Below are 27,818 nucleotides of genomic sequence, written 5' to 3' on the forward strand. Positions count from 1 at the left end.
CCCTTGCTGTGGTCTGAGCCTCATTCTCCCTTCCCTCTGCCCATCCCTCCTGCTTTGCCACCTCGACCTAAAGATCTTTCCCCAGGAAAACCTTCCTCGGCTCTACCTGGCTGGATCACATCTTTCCATTGTGGTTGTCATGGCTTCCACTTACTCAGGCACATCTTCATATCTTCCCAAGGTCTCGGGTCCCACAGGCCTGTTCCCCAACTCCTCTGTGTCCACAGGCCTCTTCTCCTGCTGGACTGAGAGTCTGAGGGGCAGCACCGGGTGGATGTTTATGGTGGATTGACAGGCTGGGTGTTGGAGCAAAGAAGGCGGAGGGCTCTGGCTCCTACAGCTCTCCAAGTCCAACCCTTCCTCATCACCTGATCCCTCTTCTCTTTCTTTAGTCACTCAACAAAAATTTACCAGGCTCTTAGTCAGCGTCTAACTTCCGGGTACTTGAACAAATAAGGAATGCTCTGGAGTCGCTGTACAGGCTCCCCTGGAGCATAAGGCTGGAGGCCTGCGGGTATCCTATGGAAGGGATGACACAAATTCAGACTCTAAGCTTTGAGTCCCATTATTTGCCCAAAGTGTAAAATCACAGGCCTTTGAGTCAAGCACAGAGAGGATCCCCACATCCTCCTCCCATGGAGAGACATGAGGATTGGGGGCTCAGTGAGAAAACTTGTGGCTGCAGGTCTGGGTTTGATATCTGGCTCTGGGCCTCAACAACTATGTGACCTCTGTCCATTAACTGACTCTCGTCGGCCCATTCCCCCTTCACCTCTAAAACAGAAATGGCCCAGATGCTTCTGAGCCTTGGAATGTGGTGGTTAGGTGATGGGAGGATCAGTGCCTCAGGCAGAGGTCCTGCTCTTTCCTCAGCAAATTCTAAGCTCAGCTACCCACATCCTGTGTGTGTGTGTGTGTGTGTGTGTGTGTGTGTGTGTGTGTGTGGTGTATCTTTCAAAAATGTAAGAGAATGATTTTTCTATTCATTACTTTTCTGCAAAACAGATAAATAGTTGCTGTTTGTTTGGGTGGAGACTACATTAGACAATCTAGCAGAGCCAGTAGTTCTGATGTTGCTGGGATGGATGGATGGATGGAGAAATGATTGTATTTATAAAACCATGAGTGAATTGATGGATAAATAGACAGAGGGATATGTGTGTGTGTGTGTGTGTGTGTGTGTGTGTGTGTGTGTGTGTGTGTGTGTATATATCCTGTAGTCCCAGCACTTGGAAGACAGAGGCAGGTGGATCACTGTGATTTCAAAGCCAGTTTGATCTATAGGGTGAGTTCAGGACAGCCAGAGCTACTCGAAGAAACCCTGTCACAATAACAAAACAAAACACAACAAAAATAAAAACCAAAACTGTGTATGGATGGATGGATGGATGTGCTAAGGACAGAGCTACAGTGAGGTATAATCCTCTCTCAGATTGGCAGAAGAGGTTCAAAGGAGGCACTTGCTCTGATGCTTAGTGGGAGGATTTGAGCTCTGGGAAGAACAGGGTCTTCTGAGACTGGGGTTAGGCAGCCCTTGGGAATCCCACTGGAGGCACAACATGACAAAAACAAAAATGAATAGCATGATTGACCAAGAGGAGCCTCCAAGGACAACAGACTATTCCCAGACACTCAGTTAAGCATCATCTGTATACACAGCACTATACCCACAGCAGTGGGTGTCAACAGCTGGCGTGGGAGGTAGGACACATAGCAAAGAAAGGCTCTTCAGAGAATGACTGGACTGTACCTGTTCTGCCAAGCTTGAAGGCCTGAATTCAACCCCTGGGCCCCACATGGTGAAAGCAGAGAACTGACTCCTTCGTGTAAGCTGTCCTCTCGTTGGATCACGTACACACTGTGATACACACATACTTGCCCATGTCCCAACACCCCCCCTAAGTAAATATGAAAAATATCCAGGGAAAAAAAGGTGGCAAATTAACAGCATATTCTCAAGTTGTGACAAGTCCCCATGGCAGGTGAACCCCTGGTCTGGGTGAGGATAAGACTATTTCTTTCTCTCAGGACATCCACTTGTTCCAACCTTTTTTTTTTTTTTTGGTTTTCGAGACAGGGTTTCTCTGTGTAGCCTTAGCTGTCCTGGACTCACTTTGTAGACCAGGCTGGCTTCGAACTCCCAGAGCTCCACCTGCCTCTGTTCATTCTAACCTTCTTAAAGCCCTCTCCTCCCCAGAGCCCCACAGACCTGAGAACCCGGAGCAGAGGACAGTGCCCAATGTCTTTCCCTTCGTGCCAGCACGCCTGTTCCATAGCCTCAGCACCACCAGTGAGATGGATGCTTTCCTTGTCACCTGCTCTGCGGACACTCTTCTCCTCCCTAGGCTCTGCAGTTGGCTTATGGGTCTCAGAGCCAAGTCTTTTTCTCCCCCTTGGTCCGGACATTCCTTGTAAAATACATACCAACTGGTAAAAATCTGAGGGAGTCTGTGGCCTCTCTGTACCTCAGTTTCCCCTTCTGTAGAATCTGGAAAGTCAAACTCAAGGACTTGTGATGGGGACTGATGCTGATGGCTGGCTCAGTGTGTAAGGGCGCTTGCTGCCGAGCCTGATGGTCTGTGTTCAAGCCCACAATGGACATGGTAGAAGCAGAGAATCTGTTCATACAAGCTGCCCTCTCACCTCCACACTTAGGAATGTAACACACATGCATAGATATAAACAAACAAACAAACAAACAAACAAACAAAACCCCAAACAAACCAATTTAAAAGGGCTTTGCAGTGGTGTGAATACTGACAGCTCTAGACTCACCTAAGAGACAGCCTTGAGCAAGCCTGTGGGTGACTGTCTAGCTTGAGTTAACAGTAGGTGGTACCATTCTGGGATTCTGAGACAAATAAAAAGGAAAAGTGTACTAGGAAATCCATCTGGGATGCAGGGGAGCAGCTGACTCCTGCTTCTGTCACCATGCCTTCCCCAGCATGCTGGGCTGGACCCCTGGAACCATGAGCCAAGACACACCCTTCCTCCCTTAGGATAGTGTCTGTCATATCACAGCAACCTTCACGTAATGGACTTAAGTCCTTTCTCTTTTTCTCCTACTGTGTTACTTGTCTTCTGTACATACGTGGCTTTGCAGTCATGGAAAGAAGCTTTAATTATGGGGGGGGGGGACAAAAACAATCTATGCGTTTAGAGAGAAGGTACCATAAAATATAGATCATGATTCCAAGAGGTTGCCCCCTCCCCCCAAAAGTGGTCCATAATTAATTCTTGGGGTATATCCACAGATGCTTGCTATCTGACAAATCCGGTGAAGGCTGTGGGACTCTGCTGGATCTGGCCAGACTAGAAGTGGAGTGGTAGTCCTCAGAAGTGTGGGATGGGGTGCAGTCGAGGGGGAGGGACCGGGATGGCATGCTCCCTCCTGGACATAGCGCACACCGGCAGCCTCGGGTAGGACGTGGTATAAATGCTCCCCTTCAGGCCAGTCTTGGGGGCCAGCCACTTCTGCTTCAGTTGCTCGAACAGTCCATAGTTTGTGGGGGGAGCTGCAAGAGAAACCAGGTTTGGGTGACACGGGGCTTGGTCATGAGAACACACACTCGGCAGGAGGCGGGTGGGCACTGGTGGCGCTCGCCTTCAGTACTAACACCTGGGAGGCAGAGGCAGGCAGATCTGTGTGAGTTTGAGGCCAGCCTGGCCTACATAGGACACACACATGGTGGTCACATCACCCAGAAGAGCAACATATCATCTGATCTGGGGTGGCACAGCAGTTGCCTGCCATGGCGTGTGGAACTAATGCAGACACCGTTGGGAGCTGCTGGAGGTGAGGCACAAGGACCAGCAAATAGGAGGCACAATTGTCTCTCACTCCTGTCTCGCTCTCCAGGTTGCTTACTTTTTTGTATAGTACACACTCCTACCTTGTTTACTCAATATTATCTATTTCTCTTTCTTTCTTTCTTTCTTTCTTTCTTTCTTTCTTTCTTTCTTTCTTTCTTTCTTTCTTTCTTTCTTTCTTTTGCCTGCATTAGGCCTCCAGGCCAGAAGAGGGCACCAGATCTCATTATAGATGGCAGTGAGCCACCATGTGGTTGTTGGGAATTGAACTCAGAACCTCTGGAACAGCAGACAATGCCCTTAACCACTGAGCCATCTCTCCAGCCCAAGACAGGGCTTCTCTGTGTAGCCTTGGCTGTCCAGGACTCACTCTGTCGACCAGGCTGGCCTGGAACTCGCAGAGATCTGCCTGCCTCTGCCTCCCGAGTGCTGGGATTACAGGCGTGCGCCACCGAACCCAGCTACTCAACATTATCTTCTGTACTAATAAGTCTGTCTCTTTCTTGGATCATCAACTCCCTGAAGGCAAAAATGTTGTATATTTGTTGCCACTCTGTCCTCCGGGTACCCCAAGGAAGATTCAATTACTGTGTATAATGGGAAGGCCTGGCAGAAGAGTAGTAAGTTGCTTCCAGCCATCTTTGGTCCTGGCAAATAAGCCCCATGATGTATAGGTGAGGCTGCCATACAAACGTATTGGAAGAAGGGCAGGTGCAACCCTGTGCAACAAACAGGGCTCATTTTCCTGTGACCTTAGCCCCGACTGCTTGGGTAGGTCTCTGTCTGGGATGGGAGCACACCTCAGCCCTGTGCATTTGTGGTCCCCTTATTGACCAAACATTGAGGGGTGGGGGGTAGGGGGGGGGGGGTGGGGAAACTCCAATCATAAAAGTACCAAGAAGGGGAAAGTCAGACTTCTCTGGCAGCCACAGCAACTTCTGTCTGCTCCAGGACCGTACAGCAGGCATGCCTGGGTTATAATTGTGCCGATTGTAGTGGTCATCATAGGTGCTGATCAGATAGCGATGTGAAGGCTCCTGATGGTGGGTGATCAGGTGCTTGTACGGGAGACCCTGGAAGGATACACGCAGTGACCACATCAGCCATCAGAGCACGGTGTCCTCCTCTCCAGCCCAGGATGGGGGACAGTCATCACCTGTCAAGGAGCTGAGACACCAGTGGAAAAGAAACCTCCACTGGTCACCAGAGTCTTCCAAGGGCCTTAGGATTGTCCACCCCACTTGGACACATTCATTCTTCAGTTATAAAGCCCCAGCTAGCCGCTTTCATTCCTCATCCCCAGGGTGAGCTACACCCTAGTAAATAAAAATTAAAGTCAGGGGGCTGGAGAGATGGCTCAGAGGTTAAGGGCACTGGCTGCTCTTCCAGAGGTCCTGAGTTCAATTCCCAGCAACCACATGGTGGCTCACAACCATCTATAATGTGATCTGATGCTCTCTTCTGGCCTGCAGGTGTACATGCAGCCAGAGCACTGAATACATAATAAATAAATAAATATCTTAAAAAAAAATTTAAAGTCAGGATGCTCTGTCAGGGCCACTCAGGGTGCAGTTTTGGGATCTGATTACATCATTTGGTTCAATCTTGCTTTGTCTCCCCCCCCCCCCCCACAGCTGCCTGTTTCCAACTCAAGAGGCATTTGGACTTCATATTTCCTTCAGTTACTGTTGGAAGAACCAGAGAAGGCTTTGCAACTTGCCTTTCCCCAGGAAGGATTTATGCCCCTCCTCAGCTTCAAACCAAGGAGCCCTATTTTTTTGTTTTCTTTCTTTCTTTCTTTCTTTCTTTCTTTCTTTCTTTCTTTCTTTCTTTCGACAGGGTTTCTCTGTGTAGCTTTGGCTGTCCTGGACTCACTTTGTAGACCAGGCTGGCCTCGAACTCAAAGAGATCTGCCTGCCTCTGCCTCCCAGGTACTGGGAAAAAAGGCATGTGGCACCATGCCTGTCAAGGAACCCTTTCTTTGGTGAGGAGTTATGTACCCGGAAGGAGAAGTTGTATTTTTCTCCATCTAGACTGCCTGAAACCGGGTTTTCCTAAGGAAATCCTCCTGGCTTGGAAGGGAATCCTAAGGAGTTGGACTGATGGAGGGGCAGTCTGTTTGCCTTGGGCTCTTGACATCCTGTGTCCCAGACTACAAAAGGTGGTTCTATAAAGAAGTCAGAGTGTCAGAGCACAATGCCAGAGAGAGAGAGAGAGAGAGAGAGAGAGAGAGGAGAGAGAGAGAGAGAGAGAGAGAGAGAGAGAGAGAGAGAGAGAGAGAGAGAGAGAGAGAGACATGAAGGGGTTGGGCTGGGGTCCAATGCATAGTTCCTACAACCTGCGAGGCCGGGGGCCAGGAGTCTCTTTGTAATCTAGCCAGTGAGCTGGAGGTATTCCTTGGTGGCAGAACTACAGGAGAAGGGCTAGTGTGTGGGGGGGCGGATTTTATTGGTATTTCTTTTGGTTCTGAATGTGGCCCTGCTGTCTCAAAAATGATGCAGGGGCAAACCATTGTCTTAGATGCCCCTGGTTCTCATAAGGCGGGGATGTGCAATGTTATATACGGCCAGCTGCACGAGGCAACAGAGCATCTGCCAGGAACAGCCCATTAATTTCAGAGAGGGATGGGGTGTGGTGAACACTTAGGAGCACAAAGAATACGGGGGAAGGAATGTGTGTGTGTGTGTGTGTGTGTGTGTGTGTGTGTGTGTGTGTGTGTGTAGGGTGTTGGGAGACTTTTCCAAGAGAAGGTTTCTCTACCCTAGTACCATATTCAGGGGGAGGAGGTCCCCCTCAGTCACAGTCATAGGGAAGGGGAATGGGGTGAAAGCGGGAGGGAGGGAGGAATGGGAGGATGCAGGGGATGGGATAGCAAATGAGATGTAATATGAGTGATTTCATTTTAAAAAACAAAAACAAACAACAAACAACAACAACAACAACAAACAAAAGAGAAGGCTTCTCTGTGTAACAGCCCTGGCTATCTTGCCACTCACTCTGTAGACCAGGCTGGCCTCGAACTCAGAGATCTGCCTGCCTCTGCCTCCTGAATGCTGGGATCAAGGGTGTGTGCCACCAAGCCCCAGGTTTAGGGGAACTGTTTACTAAATATTGGTCTTATTTTTATTTATATGCACTTGTGTGTTGAGGGTGGGGAGGAGGAGACTGCTCAAGCTATCCAGAAGAGGGGGTCAATTATCCCCACCTGCGGCGGGAGTTACCAAGGGCTGTGCTAGGAACAGATGTGGGCACTGGGAACCAAACTCCAGTCCTCTGCAAGAGCAGCAAGGGCTCTTCACTGCTGAGCCATCTCCCCCACCCTTGGGATTTATTAACTTTAGCCCTATTAAACCATGGCTCGGGGTCAGGCTTTTTCTTTTTTAAATATTATTTTTTATTTTATTTTATTTATTATGTATACAGTGTTCTGTCTGCATGTACAGAGGGCACCAGATCTCATTATAGATGGTTATGAGCTACCATGTGGTTGCTGGGAATTGAACTCAGGACCTTTGGAAGGGCAGCCAGTGCTCTTAACCTCTGAGCCATCTCTCCAGCCCGGGGTTAGGCTTTGTAAGGAGTGCAAAGGTCTCTTTAAAAGGTTGCCTAATGCGCTACACTTAATTGTAGCCAAAGGTTAAGATGTTGCAGTGTAAGGATCTGATATGTAAGACCAGGGCTAAGGGTTGCTGGGGACTGGGATCCCCAGCCTGTGGGCTCTGATTCTGACTTCTTCAGTTAAAGTACCTTTGTGCTCAAGAAGCCAAGAGTATCAGCACGCCCTACCTGGGGATGCCAACACAGCTAGGAATCTCAGTGTGGACTGGAGATGTGTGCACAGTCTGGAGATATCAGAGTAGTCTATTTATGCTATGGTGTGTGACCAAGGGGTACCAATAGACAGCCCGATACCATTTATCATGATGTGATTTTCCAAAAGGCAGAGGACAGTTGTCTTTGGCAGTGTCAGTGCAAATGCCAGCTCTCGTCTCAAAGGAAATATAAGACAGTTTATTCTTGAACTAAATATAAGTGGCCAGGGCTTGGGAGTACAAGTTCAGGTTGCCAAGAATAATAGAATATGTGTGTGTGTGTGTGTGTGTGTGTGTGTGTGTGTGTGTGTGTATTTTTTGAGACAAGGTTTCTCTGTGTAGCTTTGGCTGTCCTGGACTCTCTTTGTAGACCAGGCTGGCCTCAAACTCACAGAGATGTGCCTGCCTCTGCCTCTGGAGTGCTGGGATGAAAGGCGTGCGCCACCACACCCAGCTTCATGATTAAAAAAAAACAAACAAACAAACACATTTTTAATTTTTTTGCATTTATGTGAAAAAAAGCTAAATATTTTCTTATGTGTGTGCACGTGTGTATAGGGATCAGAGAACAACCAGAAGAAGTCGGTACCTTTCACCAAATAGCATTCCAGGGGTCAAAGTCAGATTGTCAGGCTTAGTGATAAGGGCCATTTGCCCAATGAACCATCTCGCCAGCTGGTCCTCATAAAGGTTTTGGTTTGTTTTCTTGGGGGTTGTGTTTGTTTTTATTTGGGGGACCAGGTCTCACTGTGTAGCTCCCAGCTGGTCTGGAACTCCCTACATAGGTCATGCTGACCTATGATCACCTGCCTCTGCCTCTAGAATACTGAGATTGAAGATGTGCACCACCACGCCTAGACTCTTAGAAAGGTTTTGTTTTTTTGTTTTTTGCTTTTTTTTTGATATGTACAAAACAAAACAAAATTATAAAACAAAGCATTTCCCAACCTCATCAGATGGAACATCAGGGAGGTGGGTTATAAGAAAATGGAGAAATCTCTGCTACAGGTCTTAACTGCTGTCCGATGGCATCCTCGGCTTTGGTAGGCGGAAGCTAAATTGATGGGGTTCAAAATGTTTCCTAGGTAGCTCCAGGGATGCTAGTTAGGGCAGACACATGGGCGATGAAAGGCTTCTAAAAGGACTAACGATAGCCCTAACTTATTTGGCTCCATATCAGTAACATTCCAAATCGTTTCCAATAAGAAAGTTCAGATCAGTCAACCAGGCTTATAGAACCTTTAACATAGGTGTGCCCACCCCTCCTACCTCCCATCCCCCATCCCCTACCCCCCCCCCCAACTCCAACCCAGGAACCTCAGTTTATACTAAAGTTAAGAATTTCAGGCCGGGCGTGGTGGCGCACGCCTTTAATCCCAGCACTCGGGAGGCAGAGGCAGGCGGATCGCTGTGAGTTCGAGGCCAGCCTGGTCTACAAAGTGAGTCCAGGATGGGCAAGGCTACACAGAGAAACCCTGTCTCGAAAAACCAAAAAAAAAAAAAAAAAAAAAAAAAAAAAAAAAAAAAAAAAAAGAATTTCAGTTTGGGATGAAATCAGATTGTTTACATCATGGCTCAAGGCTGGAGAGATGTCTTAGCTGGTAAAGACGCTTGCTTGAGGTTGGTCCTCGGGTCCCATGTGGTGGAAGGGGAGAGCCGATTCCTGTAGATTGTCTTGTGACCTCCACACACTCACACAGACAGGGGTATCTCCCATAGCAAGTGGACACATATTTTTATTTTTAAGTTTAAAGATTTATTTATTTATTATGTATACAAATCTCATTATAGATGGTTGTGAGCCACCATGTCGTTGCTGGGAATTGAACTCATGACCTTTGGAAGAGCAGTCAGTGCTCTTAACCTCTGAGCCATCTCTCCAGCCCTATTTTTAAGTTTAAAAGGAAAAGGGGAGACGCACGCATTGTCTGATTTACAGTACCATCAAGCCACACAATTTGGAAGACTTGGTTTCCTGCTTTTGGAATCAGAATAGCTGGTCTCCTGGGTCTCTCTTCACACAAAAAGGCTCAGATTCTCACAAACCTCACCCCACTTCTTCCTGCCACCCCCACCCCCGAGTTTAGACAGGTAGGATGTCTAGGGCAGACGGGGTGGGGAGACATCAGGCTGGCAAAGCAAAACACTCAGGGTTCTCACTCGGGCATTCCCAGTGTGGTGGCACAGAGCGCCACTATGGCCTATGGATGACTGGGGACAAGCTTGCTGTCCCCAGCGCAAGCTAGAGGGAGACATCCAGAGGGACTCACGTAGGGTGAGGTGGGATGGGAGGTGACCCTCCCTGCTGTACCCGGAAGTGCTAGGATCCCATAGCCTCTGGAGTATTCCCACCTGCTAACACAGCTGTTGCTTACCTCCACTCTCCTTTTTCCATACCACCTGGAAATCTGGTCTGGTCTGTGGCCTGGGAAGGGAACATACTCCTTCCTGTGAATGCACTGGGGCGTGCGGTCAGTGGCTTTGGTGAACTGGAAAAGAACACAGACTCATGAGAACATGCCTCTCATACCTGGTCTGTGTCCCCCAGCAACTATCTGAAGCCTGGCAGGGGGACAGTGAATAAAAACCCAGGACACCAAATAACGTAGAAAGGGCGTGTGCTAAGGCCTGCTCCAGACTCACACTCTTCTGTCCTCTTTCTTTCTTTTTGGTTTTTTGAGACAGGGTTTCTCTGTGCAGTCTTGGCTGTCCGGGACTCACTTTGTAGACCAGGCTGGCCTCGAACTCACAGAGATCTGCCTGCCTCTGCCTCCCAAGTGCTGGGATTAAAGGTGTGCACTACCATGCCGGGCTTGCCCTCTTTCTTTCTTTCTATTTTTATTTTGTTAAAGTTTATTTATTATTTATTTATTTATTATTACGTATACAGTGCTCTGCCTGCGTGTACACCTGCAGGCTAGAAGAGGGCCCCACATTCCATTCTCCTCCTTTTCTTTTTCCTCCTTTCTTTCTTTCCTACCCCAGCCTCCCATGTACTGAGTTAAGTGTTAGAAAGGTTATATGGAGATGGGCAGTGGTGGCGCACACCTTTAATCCCAGCACTCGGGAGGCAGATGTAGGCGATAGCTATGAGTTCGAGGCCAGCCTGGTCTACAAAGCGAGTCCAGGGCAGCCAGTGCTACATAGAGAAACCCTGTCTCGAAAAAAAAAAAAAAAAAAAAAAAAAAAGAAACAAAGAAAATAAAAGAGAGAGAGAAAAGATTATATGGGGTTCCAACCACTGAGCTACATCCCTAGCTCTTGTCATTTTATTTTCGATAAAGTAACTCAAGTTTCTCTTAAACTGGTAATCCCTTACTCAAGGAAATTCCTCTAAAATCGGGGACCAGACAAGGCTGCTCACTTTCTCCATATCTCTTCAATATAGTTCTTGTAGTTCTAGCCAGAGCAATAAGACAACACAAGGAAATCAAGGGGATCCAAATGGGAAAAGAGGAAGTCAAACTATCCCTATTTGCAGATGATATGATAGTAGATATAAGTGAACCCCAAAATTCTACCAGAGAACTCCTACAGCTGATAAACACCTTCAGCAAATTGGCTGGATACAAAATTAACTCAAAAAAGTCAGTAACTTTCCTATATACAAATGACAAACATGCAGAGGAAGAAATTAGGAAAACTACACCCTTCACGATAGCTACAAGCAATATAAAATATCTAGGAGTAACTCTAACCAAGCAAGTAAAAGACTTGTTTGAAAAAAAAAACTTTAAATATCTGAAGAAAGAGATTGAAGATGACATCAGAAGATGGAGGGATCTCCCTTGTTCATGGATCGGGAGAATCAACATAGTAAAAATGGCCATCTTACCAAAAGCAATCTACAGATTCAATGCAATCCCTATCAAATACCTACACAATATTTTAAAGACATTGAAAGGTCAATTCTCAACTTCATATGGAAAAACAAAAAACCCAGAATAGCTAAAACAATCCTATACAATAAAAGATCCTCCGGAGGAATCTCCATACCCAATCTCAAGCTGTACTATAGAGCCCACAGTAATTAAAACAGCATGGTACTGGCACAGCAATAAGCTGGTTGATCAATGGAATTGAATAGAAGATTCAGAAATGAATCCACATACATATGGTCACTTGATTTTTGACAAAGAAGCCAAATCTATTCAACAGGAAAAGGATAGCATCTTCAACAAATGGTGCTGGTCTAACTGGATGTCTACATGTAGAAAAATTCAATTGGACCCATATTTGTCACCATGCACAAAGACCTCAACATAAAACCAGAGACACTAAATCTGCTGGAAGAAAAAGAGGGGAAGAGCCTGGAACACATTGGTACAGGAGACAACTTCCTGAACAGAACACCAACAGCCCAGGCCTTAACGTCAACAATTAATAAACGGGACCTCATGAGGCTGAGAAGCTTCTGTAAGACAGGAGACACTGTCAAGGGAATAAAGTGAGAGCCTACAGACTGGGAAAAGATCTTCACCAACTCTACATTGGACAAAGGTCTAATATCCAAAATATATAAAGAACTCAAGAAATTAAACACCACCAAACCAAATAATCCAATTGAGAAATGGGGCTCAGAACTAAACAGAATTCTCAACAGAGGAACAGCAAATGGCTGAGAAACACTTAAAGAAATGCTCAATATCTTTAGTCATCAGAGAAATGCAAATCAAAACAACACTGAGATTCCATCTTACTCCCATCAGAATGGCTAAGATCAAAAGTTCAAGTGACACCACATGCTGGCGAGGATGTGGAGAAAGAGGAACACTCCTTCATTGCTGGTGGGAATGCAGACTAGTGCAGCCACTTTGGAAATCTGTCTGGTGCTATCTCAGAAAACTGGGAATAGGGCTTCCTCAAGACCCAGCTATTCCACTCCTTGGAATATACCCAGAAGATGCTCCAGCATACAACAGGGACATATGCTTAACCATGTTCATAGCGGCCTTATTCATAATAGCCAGGACATGGAAACAGCCTAAGTGTTCTTCAGTAGAAGAATGAATAAGAAACTGTGGTACATTTACACTATGGAATACTACTCAGCTATTAAAAACAAGGAATTCCCAAAATTTGTGGACAAATGGATTGAACTAGAAATGATCATAATGAGTGAGCTAACCCGGAAGCAGAGAGACTCAAATGATATATACACATTTATAACTGGACACTAGGCCAAGAGGCATGTCTCATGATAGCCTTCACTTACCAGGAAAGTGGGATAGAGGTGAGGACATCCTATTGGGACTCTAGGTGAGAGAAATATAGGAGATGGGGAAATAGAAGGATCCAGAGGGTCCTAGAAACCTACAAGAAGAACACTATGATGGGCAGATCTGGGACCAGGGGTTCTGCTCAAACTATGGCACCAACCAAGGACAATATATGCTGTCATCATCAAACCCCTACCCAGATCTAGCCAAGGGACAGCACATTCTCCACAGTTAAGTGGAGAGTGGAGACTGACTTTCACACAAACTCTGGTGCCCCATATTTAGCCATGTCCCCTTTATGGGGAGGCCTGGTGGCACTCAGAGGGAGGATAGCAGGCTACCAAGAAGAGACTTGATACCCTAGCATCATCTTCAGGTAGAGGCGGTCCCCCTCAGTCACAGTCATAGGGAAGGGGAATAGGGTGAAAGCGGGAGGGAGGGAGGAATGGGAGGATGCAGGGGATGGGATAGCAATTGAAATGTAATACGGATGATTTTATTTTTCAATAAAAAAATTCAAGTGACACCACATGCTGGTGAGGATGTGGAGAAAGAGGAACACTCCTTCATTGCTGGTGGGAATGCAGACTAGTGCAGCCACTTTGGAAATCTGTCTGGTGCTATCTCAGAAAACTGGGAATAGGGCTTCCTCAAGACCCAGCTATTCCATTCCTTGGAATATACCAAGAAGATGCACCAGCTCACAACAGGTACATATGCTCAACCATGTTCATAGCAGCCTTATTCATAATAGCCAGAACATGGAAACAGCCTAAGTGTCCCTCAGTAGAAAAATGGATAAAGAAACTGTGATACATTTACACCATGGACTACTACTCAGCTATTAAAAACAAGGAATTCCCAAAATTTGTGGACAAATGGATTGAACTAGAAATTATCATAATGAGTGAGTTAACCCAGAAGCAGAAAGACTCAAATGGTAAAAACTCACTTATAACTAGACACTAGCCAAAGGGACATGTCCCATGAAAGTCTTCACCTACCAGGAAAGTGGGACAGATGGGAGGACATCCTTTTGGGACTCTAGGTGAGAGAAGTATGGGAGAATGGGGAACTAGAAGGATCCAGAGGGTCTTAGAAACCTACAAGTAGAACATTATGATGGGCAGTTCTGGTGCCCCATATTTGACCATGTCCCCTTGATGGGGAGGCCTGGTGGCACTCAGAGGAAGGATAGCAGGCTACCAAGAAGAGACTTTATACCCTATGAGTATATATATACAGGGGAGGAGGCCCCCCTCAGTCACAGTCATGGAGGAGGGGAGTAGGGTGAAAGTGGGAGGGAGGGAGGAATGGGAGGATACAAGGGATGGGATAACAATTGAGATATCATATGAATGAATGAATAAAAAAAAAGTAAACCAAAGGGGGGGGTGGGAAACCAAAAAACAAAACAAAACAAAACCAAACCTGGTAATCCTTGTGTCTCAGACTTCTAAGTGCCGGGGTTATAGGCCTGCGGTATTATACAGCCTACTTCATCACTATTCTTTTTCTTTTTTTTTTTTTTTCCCGAGACAGGGTTTCTCTGTGTAGCCTTGGCCATCCTGGACTCACTTTGTAGACCAGGCTGGCCTCGAATTCACAGCGATCCGCCCGCCTCTGCCTCCCGAGTGCTGGGATTAAAGGCGTGTGCCACCACGCCCGGCTCTTCATCACTATTCTTAAGAGGTTGGACGGGCACGGTGGCGCACGCCTTTAATCTCAGCACTTGGGAGGCAGAGGTAGGCGGATCTTTGTGAGTCCGAGGCCAGCCTGATCTATAAAGTGAGTCCAGGACAGCCAGAGCTACACAGAGAAGCCCTGTTTTGAAAAAACAAAAAACAGCAACAAAAAAGAAGGTTAATGGTTTTCTTTTTTCTCACATCATTGTCTTGATATCAAGATCCTGTAATTTTTAAGTTTAGTTCCTCTTCTTCAAAATTCGGAGAGTATTTGAGGAGAATTGCTGTTACAACTTCTTTTTTTAATTAATTAAAATATTTTATTTTATTTTAAACACAGAACACCTGGGTGTTTTGCCTGCAGGTTCGTCTGGTCACCATGTGCATGTATTACACACAGACGCCAGAAGAGGGAGACATTGCAGTTTTTTAGACTGGAATTACAGACCCATGTATGCTATCACAGGGATGCTGGGAGTTAAACCAGTGTTCTTAATTGCTGAGCCTTCTTTCCAGGCCCTGGTGTTATTTGTTTGTTTGTTTCTTCTTCTTTTTCTCGCATTTGATAAAATTCTCCAGTGAGTTCTCTGTCTTGGGCTTTTCTTTAAGGTTTTGATTACAAGTCCAGTTTCCTGATAATTATATGTCTGGTTTTTCTATTTATTTAAAATTCAGTCTGATAGATTGCGTGTTTCTGGGCATTTGTTTATCTCATATAGATTATCCAGTTTTCCAGGGGCGGGAGAGATGGTTCAGGAGGTAAGAGCATTTGCTGCTCTAATAGAAAAAGAAGCCTCTAGAACCCATGTCAGGGACTCAAAACCTCTATGACTCTAGTTCCAGGGCATCCTGTGCTCTCTTCTAGCCTCCACTGCACTGCATACATGTGGCACATGTGGCACATGCTAATATCATATGCAGGAATAAAAATCAAATGAATCTTAGAAAATAATTCTTAGTGTAGTGATTCCCCACTTTCATTATTTGATTTTTTTTTCCCCTTAGTCTATCTAATGAATTGTGAGTTTTGTCTATTTTTTTTCTTTTAAAAATATTTATTAGCGCTTGTGAATGGGTACAGCACGGATATATGGTGTGTATAATATGTTGTGTGTATGTGTGTGAAATGTGTGTGTGTGTGTGTGTGTGTGTGTGTGTGGTATTATGGTGTGTGTGGTGTACATGGTGTGTGTAGTATTTGTGGTGTGTGTAAAGTTTAAGGGACGTGTAGCTTTTAAGGTTTACGTAGTGTGTATGGTTTGTCTAGGACATGTAGGCTATATATGTGTTTTGTACAGTGTGTGTGTGCTGAGGTATGGTGTGTGTAATTTACATGAGTGTGGTATATGGCATGTGTTGTCTCGTGTTTGCATGTTGTGTATTGTGGTAGTCAAAGGACAATGTCTGGTGCCATTCTTGGTTCGCACCCCCCCCCCTCGTTTTAGGAGGGCCTTTCATTTTGGCCACTGCACTGTATACCCTGGGCTGGCCTGCAAACTTGAGAGGATGCACGTCTCTTTTTTTCTCCTTTGCTGTAGGTGCTGGGACCACACACTTGCCACCACTGCCAGCTTTTACGTGCATTCCTGAGATCTGAACTCAGGTCATCAGTCTTGCATGATGTGCTGGTCGGATTTTATCAACTGGATACTGAGAGTCACTGGGGTAGAGGGGGAACTTCAGCTGAGAATGACTGATGTGGTGGTGGTGGGGGGAGTGGTGCATGCCACTGTGGGCAATGCCAACCTTGGAAAGGTTGTCCTTGGTATGTGTGTGTGTATATATATATATATCGAGCAATCCGTGGAGAACAAGCCAGTGACGAACATTCCGCCTTCTGCTTCTACTTGAGTGCCTGCCCTGACTTGTCTGTGATTGCGACACGTCAGGCATGTCCCTGGACTGTTTTGTTCACGACATTTATCTTGATAACAAAAAGTAAGCTATGCCACATGGCAAGCTAGCACTTTCTCTTGTTGAGCCATTGGCAAACTGAGCTACATTCAAGAGGGGACTTTCTAACATTTCAAATTACAGGGCAGCCAAGATGGCTCAGGCAGGGAAAGTGCTTTCCCTGACCCCTGATCATCAGAGTTGGGATAACTGGGACCACATAGTGGAAGGAAGAGAACTGACTCCTGAAAGTTGTCCTCCCACCTCCACAGTGTGTAGGCAAGGGCGCTACCTCTTAATACAAATAATCAGTGAATGAATGTAACTTTTGTTACATTTGAGCCAGGGTTTTTCTCTGTAGCCTTGACTGCCCCAGAACTCATTGTGTAAATCAGGCTGGCTTCAAATTCAGAGATCCACCCGCCTTTGCCTCCAGAGTGCTGGATTAAAGGCATGTGTTGCCGTACCCAGCTGAACACTTTCAATTATAATTTCAGAGCTCTGGGCATATAGATCAATGGCAGAATGCTTGCTTAGCATTCTTCTGGCCCTGGGTACCAAAATAAAGTTATATTATCTTTAATTATCACCTTCTACATACTTCAAGACCTGCCCTCCCACTTGCCTCCTCACCAGCAATTGTGTTGCTAAAGTGAACAGTGATGTAGGGACCTATCTGATGGGCACACAGCAATCTGTAATTGAGTTTCCCAACTAACCACAATGCCAATATTCTGCCAGTGTAAAACAAATAACTCTAAGAGGCCAAAATCTGTAGTTTGTAAGAAGCAGCATAGGGACTGGAGAGATGGCTCAGAGGTTAAGAGCACTGGCTGCTCTTCTGGGGATCCTGAGTTCAATTCCAAGCAACCACATGGTGGCTCATAACCACCTATAATGAGATCTGGTGCCCTCTTCTGGTGTGCAGGAGTACCTGCAGGCAAAACACTGTGTACAGAATAAATAAATCTTAACAAATAAAAGAAGCACACACAATGTAAGGATTGTTAATCTATAAGCTGCTTCTTCTTCTTCTTCTTCTTCTTCTTCTTCTTCTTCTTCTTCTTCTTCTTCTTCTTCTTCTTCTTCTTGTCTTTCGAGACAGGGTTTCCCTGTGTAGCCCTGGCTGTCCTGGACTCCCTTTGTAGACTAGACTGGCCTCGAACTCACATCAATATGCCTGCCTCTACCTCCCAAGTGCTGGGATTAAAGGTGTGCGCTATCACGCCTGGCCCAAACTATAAGCTTCTACACGTCTTCAGCTACAAGTATCCTTCAGGCCTCCACTACATCTTATTTAGCTATGCAGATGGGACTATGCAAGGCTGTGATTTGCTGCAGCAAATGAGAGCAACATTTTAAAAATTTAATCCCATAATTTAATTGGTTATTAAATAGATTTCCTAAGATGAAAACAAGTGTATGTGTGTTTTTAAAAACTTAACACATTTTATTTGTTTAAATGCATGGGGCCTGGGAGGTGAGAATATGCCATGACACACATACGGAGCTCAAAGGACAACCAGTGGGAATCAGTTCTTTCCTTCCACTCATGTGGGCTCCAGGCATCAAACTGAGGTCATTAGGCTTGGTGACAGGCATCTTGAGGCACTGAGCTGCCTTGCAAGTTTGATTTATTTTATTGATTTATTAAATCAGTGTGAGTTCTGTGTTCACTTGCATAGATCTATAATTATTATATATTTCTTCTCTGAATTGTGTATACATTAAAATTAAAATTGTGTATAAATTAAAACAATACTGGCTTTTATCTTTGTCTATGTATTTTCATGTAAGGGAGCTCATGTCCCTTCATTTTGACTTGAATGATTTCCTAAAAAGGTGGGTCTCCAAATCTTCAGAGCTCCAACTAATAAACTTCTTCAGTTTTTTGCTTGTCTAAAAATGCCTTTATTGTTTCCTCATCTTTTTTTAAAAAGATTTGTTTATTATACAATGTTCTGCCTTTTGTGTTTAATATAAAAAGAATGATACAAGGCACTAAGATAATAAGGTGCCAGACATTATGTTATAGAGGAGTTTATTAAATGAGCATGGGGGGGAGAAGGGGGAAGGAGTACCCCAGAGAGAGACAGAGGAAGAGGAAGAGGTAGAGAGAAAGAGAGAGGGAGAAGAGGAGAGAGGAGAGAGAGAGGGAGAGAGAAAGAGAAAAAGAGTGAGAAGAAGAAGAGAAGAAAGAAAAAAGAAAAAAGAGAGAGAGAAAGGGAGAGGGGGGGGAGAGAGGGAGAGAGAGTGTTATGAGGAGGGTTTGCCATTTTATATAGCTCTGGGCAGGGCCACACCCCCTGTGGCAGGTAAGCAATGACATCATAGGTAGGCAGAGTGAAGCAGAATCCTCAGAATCCTCACATTGCCTGCATGTATGCCTGTACACCAAAAAATGGCACCAGATCTCGTTATAGTTGATTATGAACCACCATGTGGTTGCTGGGAATTGAACTCAGGACATCTGGAAGAGCAGACAGTGCTCTTAACCGCTGAGTCATTGCTCCAGCCCCTACTTGTTAATCTTTGAAGGACAGTTTTGTGGGCTAGAGAATCCTTAGTTGACAGGTTTCTTTGGTCAGTTTGCTTTGTTTTGGTTTGGGGTTTTCAAGACAGGGCATCTCTATGTAGACTTAGCTGTCCTGGACTCACTTTGTAGTGAGATACCAGAAGAACTAAAACTGGATTTCAAGGTCATGGGGCAAACGTTAAGAAATAGGCCTACAGGAGATAATCAGGCCAACTGCAGGGAGGAAACAGCAACCAGTCCTGTTGCATTCCTTTTTGCCCACAGGAGATAAAGTTGCTAGGAAACTGGCCAAGGGGGGGGAGAGAGAGAGAGAGAGAGAGAGAGAGAGAGAGAGAGAGAGAGAGAGAGAGAGAGAGAGAGAGAGAGAGATAATAGAAGAAATAGAAGAGAGAAGAGAGAGTAGAGTATAGCGCGATGGGAGAGCCATACAGAGTGGATGTGGGAGAGAGACAGACAGACAGACAGAGAAGAGAGAGAGAGACAGACAGAGAAGAGAGAGATAAGGGGGTGTGAGGGCGGGATAGATAGAACATACCGATAAGATATAGAGGGGCGAGCGAGATGGAGAGAGAGGTAGAGACAGACAGACAGAGAAGGAGAGAGAGAGAGGGAGAGGAGAGAGAGGGGGAGGGAGGGAGAGAGACAGACAGACAGACAAAGAGAGAGAGACAAGAGAGAGAGAGAGACAGAGAAGAGAGAGAGGGGAGGGAGGGAGGGAGGGAAAGAGACAGACAGACAAAGAAGAGAAAGAGAGAGAGGGAGAGACAGACAGACAAAAAAGAGAGAGAGACAGACAGACAAGAGAGAGGGAGAGAGAGGGGGAGGGAGGGAGAGAGATAGACAGACAGAAAAACAGAGAAGAGAGAAAGAGAAAGAGGAAGAGAGAGAAAGAGGGAGGGAGAGAGAGACAGACAGAGGGGGAGAGAGAGAGAGACAGACAAACAAAGAAGAGAGAAAGGGGGGAGGGAGACAGACAGAGAAGAGAGAGAGAGGGAGAGAGAGGGAGGGGGAGAGAGAGGGGGTAGGGAGGGAGAGAGACAGACAGACAGAAGCGAGAGAGAGAGGGAGAGACAGACAGCAGAGAAGAGAGGAAGAGAGAAGAGAGAGAGGGAGAGAGAGAGAGAGAGAGAGAGAGAGAGAGAGAGAGAGAGAGAGAGGAGGAGAGAGAGAGAGAGAGAGAGAGAGAGAGAGAGAGAGAAACCAGAACCATTTGCCAGGCTGGAACTCCCCTGCTTTGGGTGGGCTGGGAGGGAAAGGAACCTACACAATTGCCCTCAGCTCAGAATTTGGGGCTCCTCTTTGGATACCAGTGCGTTGGTGACTGTCGGAGACTGGCTTGAGCCATGAAATAAAGATCCTCTTCTGCCTGCATTGGTTTCATCTCCTGATGGTCTTTTCGGGGTCTCGCAAAATGGGCACAACAGTAGACCAGGCTGGCCTCAAACTCAGGTCTGCCTGCCTCTGTCTCCCTGAGTGCTAGAATTATAGGCATGTGCCACCATGCCTGGCTTGTTTGTTTGTTTGTTAATTTATTGATACAGTATTCTGCCTGCATGTCAAAAGGAGCACTAGATCTCACTATAGATGGTTATGAGCCACCATGTGGTTGCTGGGAATTGAAATCAGGGCCTTTGGAAGAGCAGCCAGTGCTCTTAACCTCTGAGCCACCTTTCTAGCCCCTAGTTGACAATTTTTACTTTTTGCTTTACTTTGAATATATCACCCCATGGCTTCTAGCTTTTTTGTGGAAAAAAAAAACCCTCCACTAATAGACTCTGTAGTAAGTTATTGTTATTGTCCTGACAAGTCATTGTTTATGGTTGTACTCTCCCTCCCTCCCTCCCTCCCTCCCTCCCTCCCTCCCTCCCTCCCTCCCTGCATCTCTCTCTGTCTTCCCCTCTCTTCTGTTCCCCTCCTCATCTTCCTTCTTCTGTAGATTTATATAGTTCATGTTTATGAGTGTTTTGTCTGCATGTATGTTTGGGTACTACACGCATAGGCTGGTGCCTTGGAGGTCAGAAAAGAGCACCAGATCCCCTGGAACTGGAGTGACAGATGGTTGTGAGTCACTACATGGGTGTACCTCTCCTGCCCATGTGTGGGGGCAGGACCACACATGTATTCAGAACCACCATGCATTCAGACGTTAATTGATTGCCCCCCCATCCCCACCCCCTTGAAATTCTTACTGTTCTGAGAACAAATCCTCAGGTAACCAAAATGACGTTTGTGCAACCTTGCCCCTAAAACTCTCCCTGATTGGCTAAATAAAGGCCTACACCTGGGTTGGGCAGGAGAGAGGTAGGCAGAGCTGAGGTTCACAGGCTTGGAGGACCGAGAATCATCAGAGGAGCCAGAGGAGTGTGTATGGGGGTGGGGGGGCAGGGTGGAGACCATAAGGAGTACAGGCCAGGAGGAGGAGAGAGATTTGCCATGTGTTAGCTGAAGGAAGAGCCACACCGGCTGGGAGGAGTTAACTCTGAGAATGGTGTTGGAAACAGCGCAGATGAAAGCATAAGCAAGTATTTATGGAACAGTGGGTGGGAGTGGCAGTAGCCCAGATATGAATTATTAGAGCAATTGGCATGCCATGTGGGGCTGGGAGAGAAAGGATAGCTTAAGGGAGTAGTTTCTGCCCAGCCCCGGAGTGTATGGCATATTAAAAATCAAACAGATGCATGTGTCTTTTATTGGTTAATAGCAGAACAAATAATAACCACTGTAATAGTTATGTGGGTTAATAGTAGATATTAATAACCTTTTATCTACAACAGCCTATGCTTATCTTATATTTTTTTTTTCTGAGACAGAGTCTCTCTGTGTTAGCCTTGGATGTCCTGCACTCACTTTGTAGACCAGGCTGGCTTTGAATTCCCAGCAATCACTGCCTCTGCCTCCCAAGTGCTGGGATTACAAGCATGTGCCACCATCACCTGGCTGCTTCTCATGTTTTTAAGAGTCCCCGTCTTTGGTTTCTAATAGTTTGATTGCCATGGCTAACCTCAATGTGTCCCTTTCTATATTTATTCCTCGTGGAATTCCTTGAACTTGTTGGATTCATAAAGCCATGTCTGCAGAAGACTAGCTTCCACATCACAGGGTAAACTGAGGTGGGGTGTAGATCTGAGTCTGGATGGTCACCCAACAGACTTTCTCTGAGGGTAACTTTCCAGGACGGAACTGATGGTTACCGACAGTGGCTTCCACTGATAGTGGCTACGGAGGGGCCAGAATTAAATTACTGGTGGTGGGCCAGTGATGATGGAGGCTTCCTGGTGGGGGCTTCCACCTATTACGATAAGCAGGGTCTCTGGTTGTGGGCTCCTAGCAGGGGCTTCCAGTGGTGGAAAGTGGGGGCTTGCACGGGTGGTGGAAAAGCATCTAAAAAAAATAAAAAAAAAAAAAGGAAAAGATAGAAAAAGCTCCCTCCCCCCAACTTTCACTTGATGATGGGGTAAGACAGACTCCAGAAGATATGTTCCAACAAGCTTCTTCTACAAGCTTCTCTTACACACACACACACACACACACACACACACACACACGTATGTTCACATATTGGGTGGATGGAAACAGATTCCAATCTAACTTTATCCACATACATATACACACATATATAAATACTTGGTGGGTGGAGCAAGCTCTGAGTTCCAACCACTTTTATTATTTCTCTGACAGCTTAAATATCTCAGCAAGATCTTTCCAGAAGCACGAAAATGACAACGTGGTTACACTCTATTTTTCTTCAGGTGAAAAATTACAATGAGTATATGCAAGAAAAGCATGCTCCCCAATACCCTCACATGATCACATGCTTTATGTGTTATGGGTGAGAAACAAATATGAAAAACAAATTGTTTCCAAGACCCCATATACATTTATAACTAAAAAACAAAGTGTGAGCACACAAGGTAATTTATCAGCCATCTTCTCTTTACTGGAAGGCTACAATTTGTGGTAACAAAGACAGAATCAATTATCTTAAGAAATAATCTTATAAAAATTTTAAAAGAATCACAAACCTGTCAGGCGTCGTGTCACACACTTAGCATTCAGGAAGCAGAGGCAGGTGGGTCTCTGTGAGTTAGAGGTCAACCTGGTCTACAATGTGAGTCCAGGACAGCCAAGGCTACACAGAGAAACCCTGTCTTGAGTCTCCCCCCCGAAAATCATAAACCTAAAATTTTTTTAATTTAATTTTTAAATTTATGTGCATTGGTGTGAGGGTGTCAGGTCTTGGAGTTACAGACAGTTGTGAGCTGCCCTGTTGATGCTGGGAATTGAACCCGGGTCCTTTGGAAGAGCAGGCAGTGTTCTTAACCATGAAGCCATCTCTCCAGCCCCTAAACTTTTATATATAAAACAATCAGTCATTTCTACCTTAAATATTTTTTCTAAAGATTCATTTTATTGTGTATATAGTTCTCTGCCTGCATGTACACCTGCAGGCCAGAAGAGGGCGTCAGATCACACTATAGATGGTTGTGAGCCACCATGTGGTTGGTAGAAATTGAACTCAGGACCTCTGGAAGAACAGTCAGTGCTCTTAAGCTCTGAGCCATCTCTCCAGCCCTGTATAAAACTTTAAAGCACACATTTACTCATTAATGATTTTTTTTTATTAAAACATGTCAGGAAACTGAGGGCAAAAATAGATATAAGAAAATTAATCATCTCAGTCTCCAGCCCAGTTTGAAAGAGTCACATCAGCCTGTGCTATTCTGGGCTGTTGTTCTTGCTCATAAACCTCGAAAAGTCCCTAGCTTTACTATTATGAGTGTACTTTTTTTTTTTTTTCAAAAACAGAGTTCTCTGTGTGGCCTTGGCTGTCCTGGACTAACTTTTGTAGACCAGGCTGGCTTCGAACTCACAGTGATCCACCTGCCTCTGTCTCCCAAGTGCTGGGATTAAAGGCGTGCGCCACCACACCAGGCTGAAGAGTGTATTTTTTCTTTTCTTCTTTTTTTCTTTTTTTCTTTTTTTGAGACGAGGCCTCTCTGTGTAGCCTTGGCTGTCCTGGACTTGAATTGTAGACCAGGCTGGCCTCGAACTCACAGTGATCCACCTGCCTCTGTCTCCTAAGTGCTGGGATTAAAGGCGTGTGCTACCACACCAGGCTGAAGAGTGTATTTTTTCTTTTCTTCTTTTTTTCTTTTTTTCTTTTTTTGAGACGAGGTCTCTCTGTGTAGCCTTGGCTGTCCTGGACTTGAATTGTAGACCAGGCTGGCCTCGAACTCACAGCGATCCATCTGCCTCTGTCTCCTGAGTGCTGGGATTAAAGGCGTGCGCCACCACACCAGGCTGAAGAGTGTATTTTTTCTTTTCTTCTTTTTTTCTTTTTTTGAGACGAGGTTTCTCTGTGTAGCCTTGGCTGTTCTAGACTCACTTCGTAGGCCAGGCCGTCCTCACACTCACAGCGATCCATCTGCCTCCTGAGTGCTGGGATTAAAGGTGTGCGCCACCCACCACGCCTGGCCTGAGTGTGCTTTTTCTTAATTTCACATTGTTCCATAAGACTTTCTGAATCACAGTCCATAGCAAAACCATCCTTACCTAACATTGCCTAACAAGTCTACTTTTCCAAATTCTTTCTAAGGGTGGTGGTTATTGCCAGCATTCTGCATCTCTAGGTTCTTATAAAGGGCGGTGGTTGAATCATTAATCTGTGCCAGCAGCAAAGCATGGAAGAGATCGGGCATTGTGGCTGTGAGTGCCAGTGATACTGCCCGGGGGAGGGGCTGGAAGCCCCTTTAGAGTTGTCTGTCACACAACTCATATATTATGAGGGACGTGGTGAGCAGAAGGGCCCCAAGCAGAGATATGTTTCAAAACAGCACGAAGTCCTCAGGACCCACAGTCCTCAGGGCTCTGCCACTCTGAGACACACCCACTGTGGTTGCGCTAACCGGTGGGTCACATTCCATGAGTTCTAAAGCTGTTTTGCTGTCCCTTCTGCATGGTCCCTGACACCTGTCTTTCCTCAAGCTGTGATATTTTCAGCAATTATTTTAGGGGGGAGGGAGGACAAGGTCTCACTATGTAGACCAGACTGCACTAGCGTACACAGATCTGACTGCCTCTATTTTCCAAATGCTGGAAGTAAAGGTACCTCCATGCACGGTAATGTTCTTTGTTTATTTAGAGAGACCATGCTACTTTGTTTGCTCTCTTGGCATGCTTTCCTTTTCCTTTGTATGTCTAGTAATTTATTGCTAAAAAAATTAAAAATTAAAAATACCAACCCTCTCACTCTTTGTTGACCAGATATATGAAAGGGGGAGACTTTTTAAACTAGCTGGTCTTCGGAACCAACCATCATGAAGGCTGAATCAAGTCTCAAACTTTTTTTTTTTTTTTCAAGACAGGGTTTCTCGGTGTAGCCTTGGCTGTCCTGGACTTGCTTTGTAGATCAGGCTGGCCTCGAACTCACAGTGATCCTGCTTCTGCCTCCCCAAAGTCTTACTATGTAGCCTTGGCTGCCCTGGACCTCAGTATGTTCACCAGGCTTCAGCTCATAGGGATTTGTCTCCGGCCTCCAAGTGCTGGGATTAACAGTATGCACCACTTTGGCCTTCTCTCCTCTTGAGACATTTATAGTCCAGATTCCCTTGCAGCTTTCTCCTAGGGGTCTCATAACTGGTTGTTTACAGACCGGAGTCCCTTGCAGCTTTCTCCTATGAGAACCCTTATGGATTGCTACTCTGGTCGTTTTCCCCCCAACCCCTTGGTGCTTCTCTTCCTCGCATCTGTCAAGCACAGTTGAAGTTGATGCCTTGTCTGGTGATTAATGTTCTCCATGGAAACAATCTTTTCTACGTGTCCAAAGTAATGGAACACAGTCAAAAGAATGACGGCAGTTTCCAGTGCCTTGGGGGAACTTCAAGAAAGCCCCCAGGAGAAAAGGAAGAGGCTTTTTGCCCCAGTTCACTTTGCTGCCTGGATTGTTCTTGGATGCGATTTTATGCCTCTTGTGACAGACATTTGCGTTTAGTTCATAACACACATTTATTCTTGTTGGATGTCAGATCATAGCTATAGAACCCAGTGTGGTGAAAAGATACACTGAGTGCCGTCCTCGCTGTATCCCAGATCTGGATATGGCCTTCTGCCTTGCTTTTATGCTTTCCCAGATATAATCTATACTAATTCCAGTATATTGTATTTAAATTGGTAGGCCCTGAGAAAGTTCTGGGAAAGGGCTGTTCTGTTAATGTTTAGTATGTACTAGCTGGCATTTATTTACATGTTTTTATGAACTCAAACAGCCAACACTCTCTTTGTTACATTCATGTGTAAAAAATACACTGAAACTAAACTAAAGTTGTCTGCAACATTAGACTGTAGCCTGCCCCATTCATATATATTTATATATGCATATATGTATATACGTATCCATGCACACACACACACACACACACACACACACACACACACAATCAGGCTGGCCTTGAACTCAATTTGCTATCAAGAATGACCTTAAAATATAGATCCTTATGCCACTATCTCTCAAGTGCTGAGGCCTCTGGATTACAGATGTGCAACACCTTACCTAGTTTATACAATTCTGCCATTTGAATCCTGGGTGCTAGGCAAACACTGTACCAACTGAACAACCTATGCTCCTTCTCCGTAAAACTCAAAATAGTCCATTTTTGCTGGCCACAAAGGAAGAGGCTCAGTCCCAAGTGGCCTATTCAGAGGAAGGAACACCAAGGACCTGTTCTGTTTTGAGAGTTCTCACTGAACACAGGCAGGACGGGCCTGTGGAACTAATGCAGTGAGCAGCAGCAGACTCCTTGATGTCACTCCAGGGAGTGCTGGGCCTGCTTCAGTAGGTACTAGTGCAAGGGATGGCTCTGGGGTTAAGAGTGCTTAAGCACACCATGTTTATACACCATGAGGAAGCCAGAAGAAGACATTGGATCCCCTGGAGTTGTGTGTGAGATGTTATAAGGGCCTGGGAACCAAACTCCAGTCCCCTGCAAGGACAGTAAATGCTCTTACCCACTGAGCCATGTCTCCAGCCCAGTAAAAATAAAAATTAAGGAAGTACAAAAATGTTGGCACATGTCTTTAATCCAAGCATTCACGAGGCAAAAGCAGACGGATCTCTGTGAGTTCAAGGTCAGCCAGGGAGGAGTATGTAGAGACACTCTATCTCAAAAATAAATAAACAACTAAACATAAAATAAAAATTAAAAGTACAGGGATGGAGAGATGGCTCAGAGGTTAAGAGCACTGACTGTTCTTCCAGAGGTCCTGAGTTCAATTCCCAGCAACCACATGGTGGCTTCCCACCATCTATAATGTGATCTGATGCCTTCTTCTGGCCTGCAGGTGTACGTGCAGGCAAGGCACTGTATACATAATAAATAAATAAATAAATAAATAAATAAATCATTTTTTTAAAAGTACAAAGTAATTGGAGAATATACTGATAGCTTGAAATAGTGCTGGGACAACAGTGCTAGAGGCACAACTGTATTACTATCCCAACTATGGCATCTTTAAGGCATAAGGAGGGACTTTAATTATTGCTTGATTGCACCTTTCCTATGTAGAGCTCAACAAGTCTACCTAACGCCATGCTCTTAAGACTCAGCCACGAACTGCTCACATCTGAGAATAGCAATGACTTCACTCCTTCTCTCTCTGAGCATCCCCCCCACCCCACCCCACCGCCCCATACACACACACTGGCTCTTCGTTCTTACCTTTCTCCTTTCTTCTACCCAGTTTCCAATGAGCACTTTCGTTGAATACTTCTTTTCAATCTGCCAGCCCGGAGTAGAAAATGCCTGAGGAACCGCTGCAGTCACAAACATGACAAGGCTCTGCCCCTGCGTCCCTTTGGCTTGGCAGA

At 45.5% G+C, this 27,818-nt stretch overlaps 1 protein-coding gene across 1 annotated transcript; it reads right to left on the minus strand.

The window, feature by feature from the left end:
• Positions 1-3,333: 3,333 nt before the first annotated feature.
• Positions 3,334-27,818, minus strand: Cfap107 (cilia and flagella associated protein 107). Its single transcript, XM_051171616.1, has 4 exons — positions 27,670-27,818; positions 9,998-10,111; positions 4,706-4,883; positions 3,334-3,515 (listed from the first exon to the last, which is right to left on the minus strand). The coding sequence occupies exons 1-4, from the start codon at positions 27,778-27,780 to the stop codon at positions 3,334-3,336; spliced, it is 585 nt and encodes a 194-aa protein (XP_051027573.1). The 5' UTR covers positions 27,781-27,818.

This window comes from Acomys russatus, chromosome 29, assembly GCF_903995435.1.
Source record: "Acomys russatus chromosome 29, mAcoRus1.1, whole genome shotgun sequence".
Taxonomy (NCBI): Eukaryota; Metazoa; Chordata; class Mammalia; order Rodentia; family Muridae; genus Acomys; species Acomys russatus.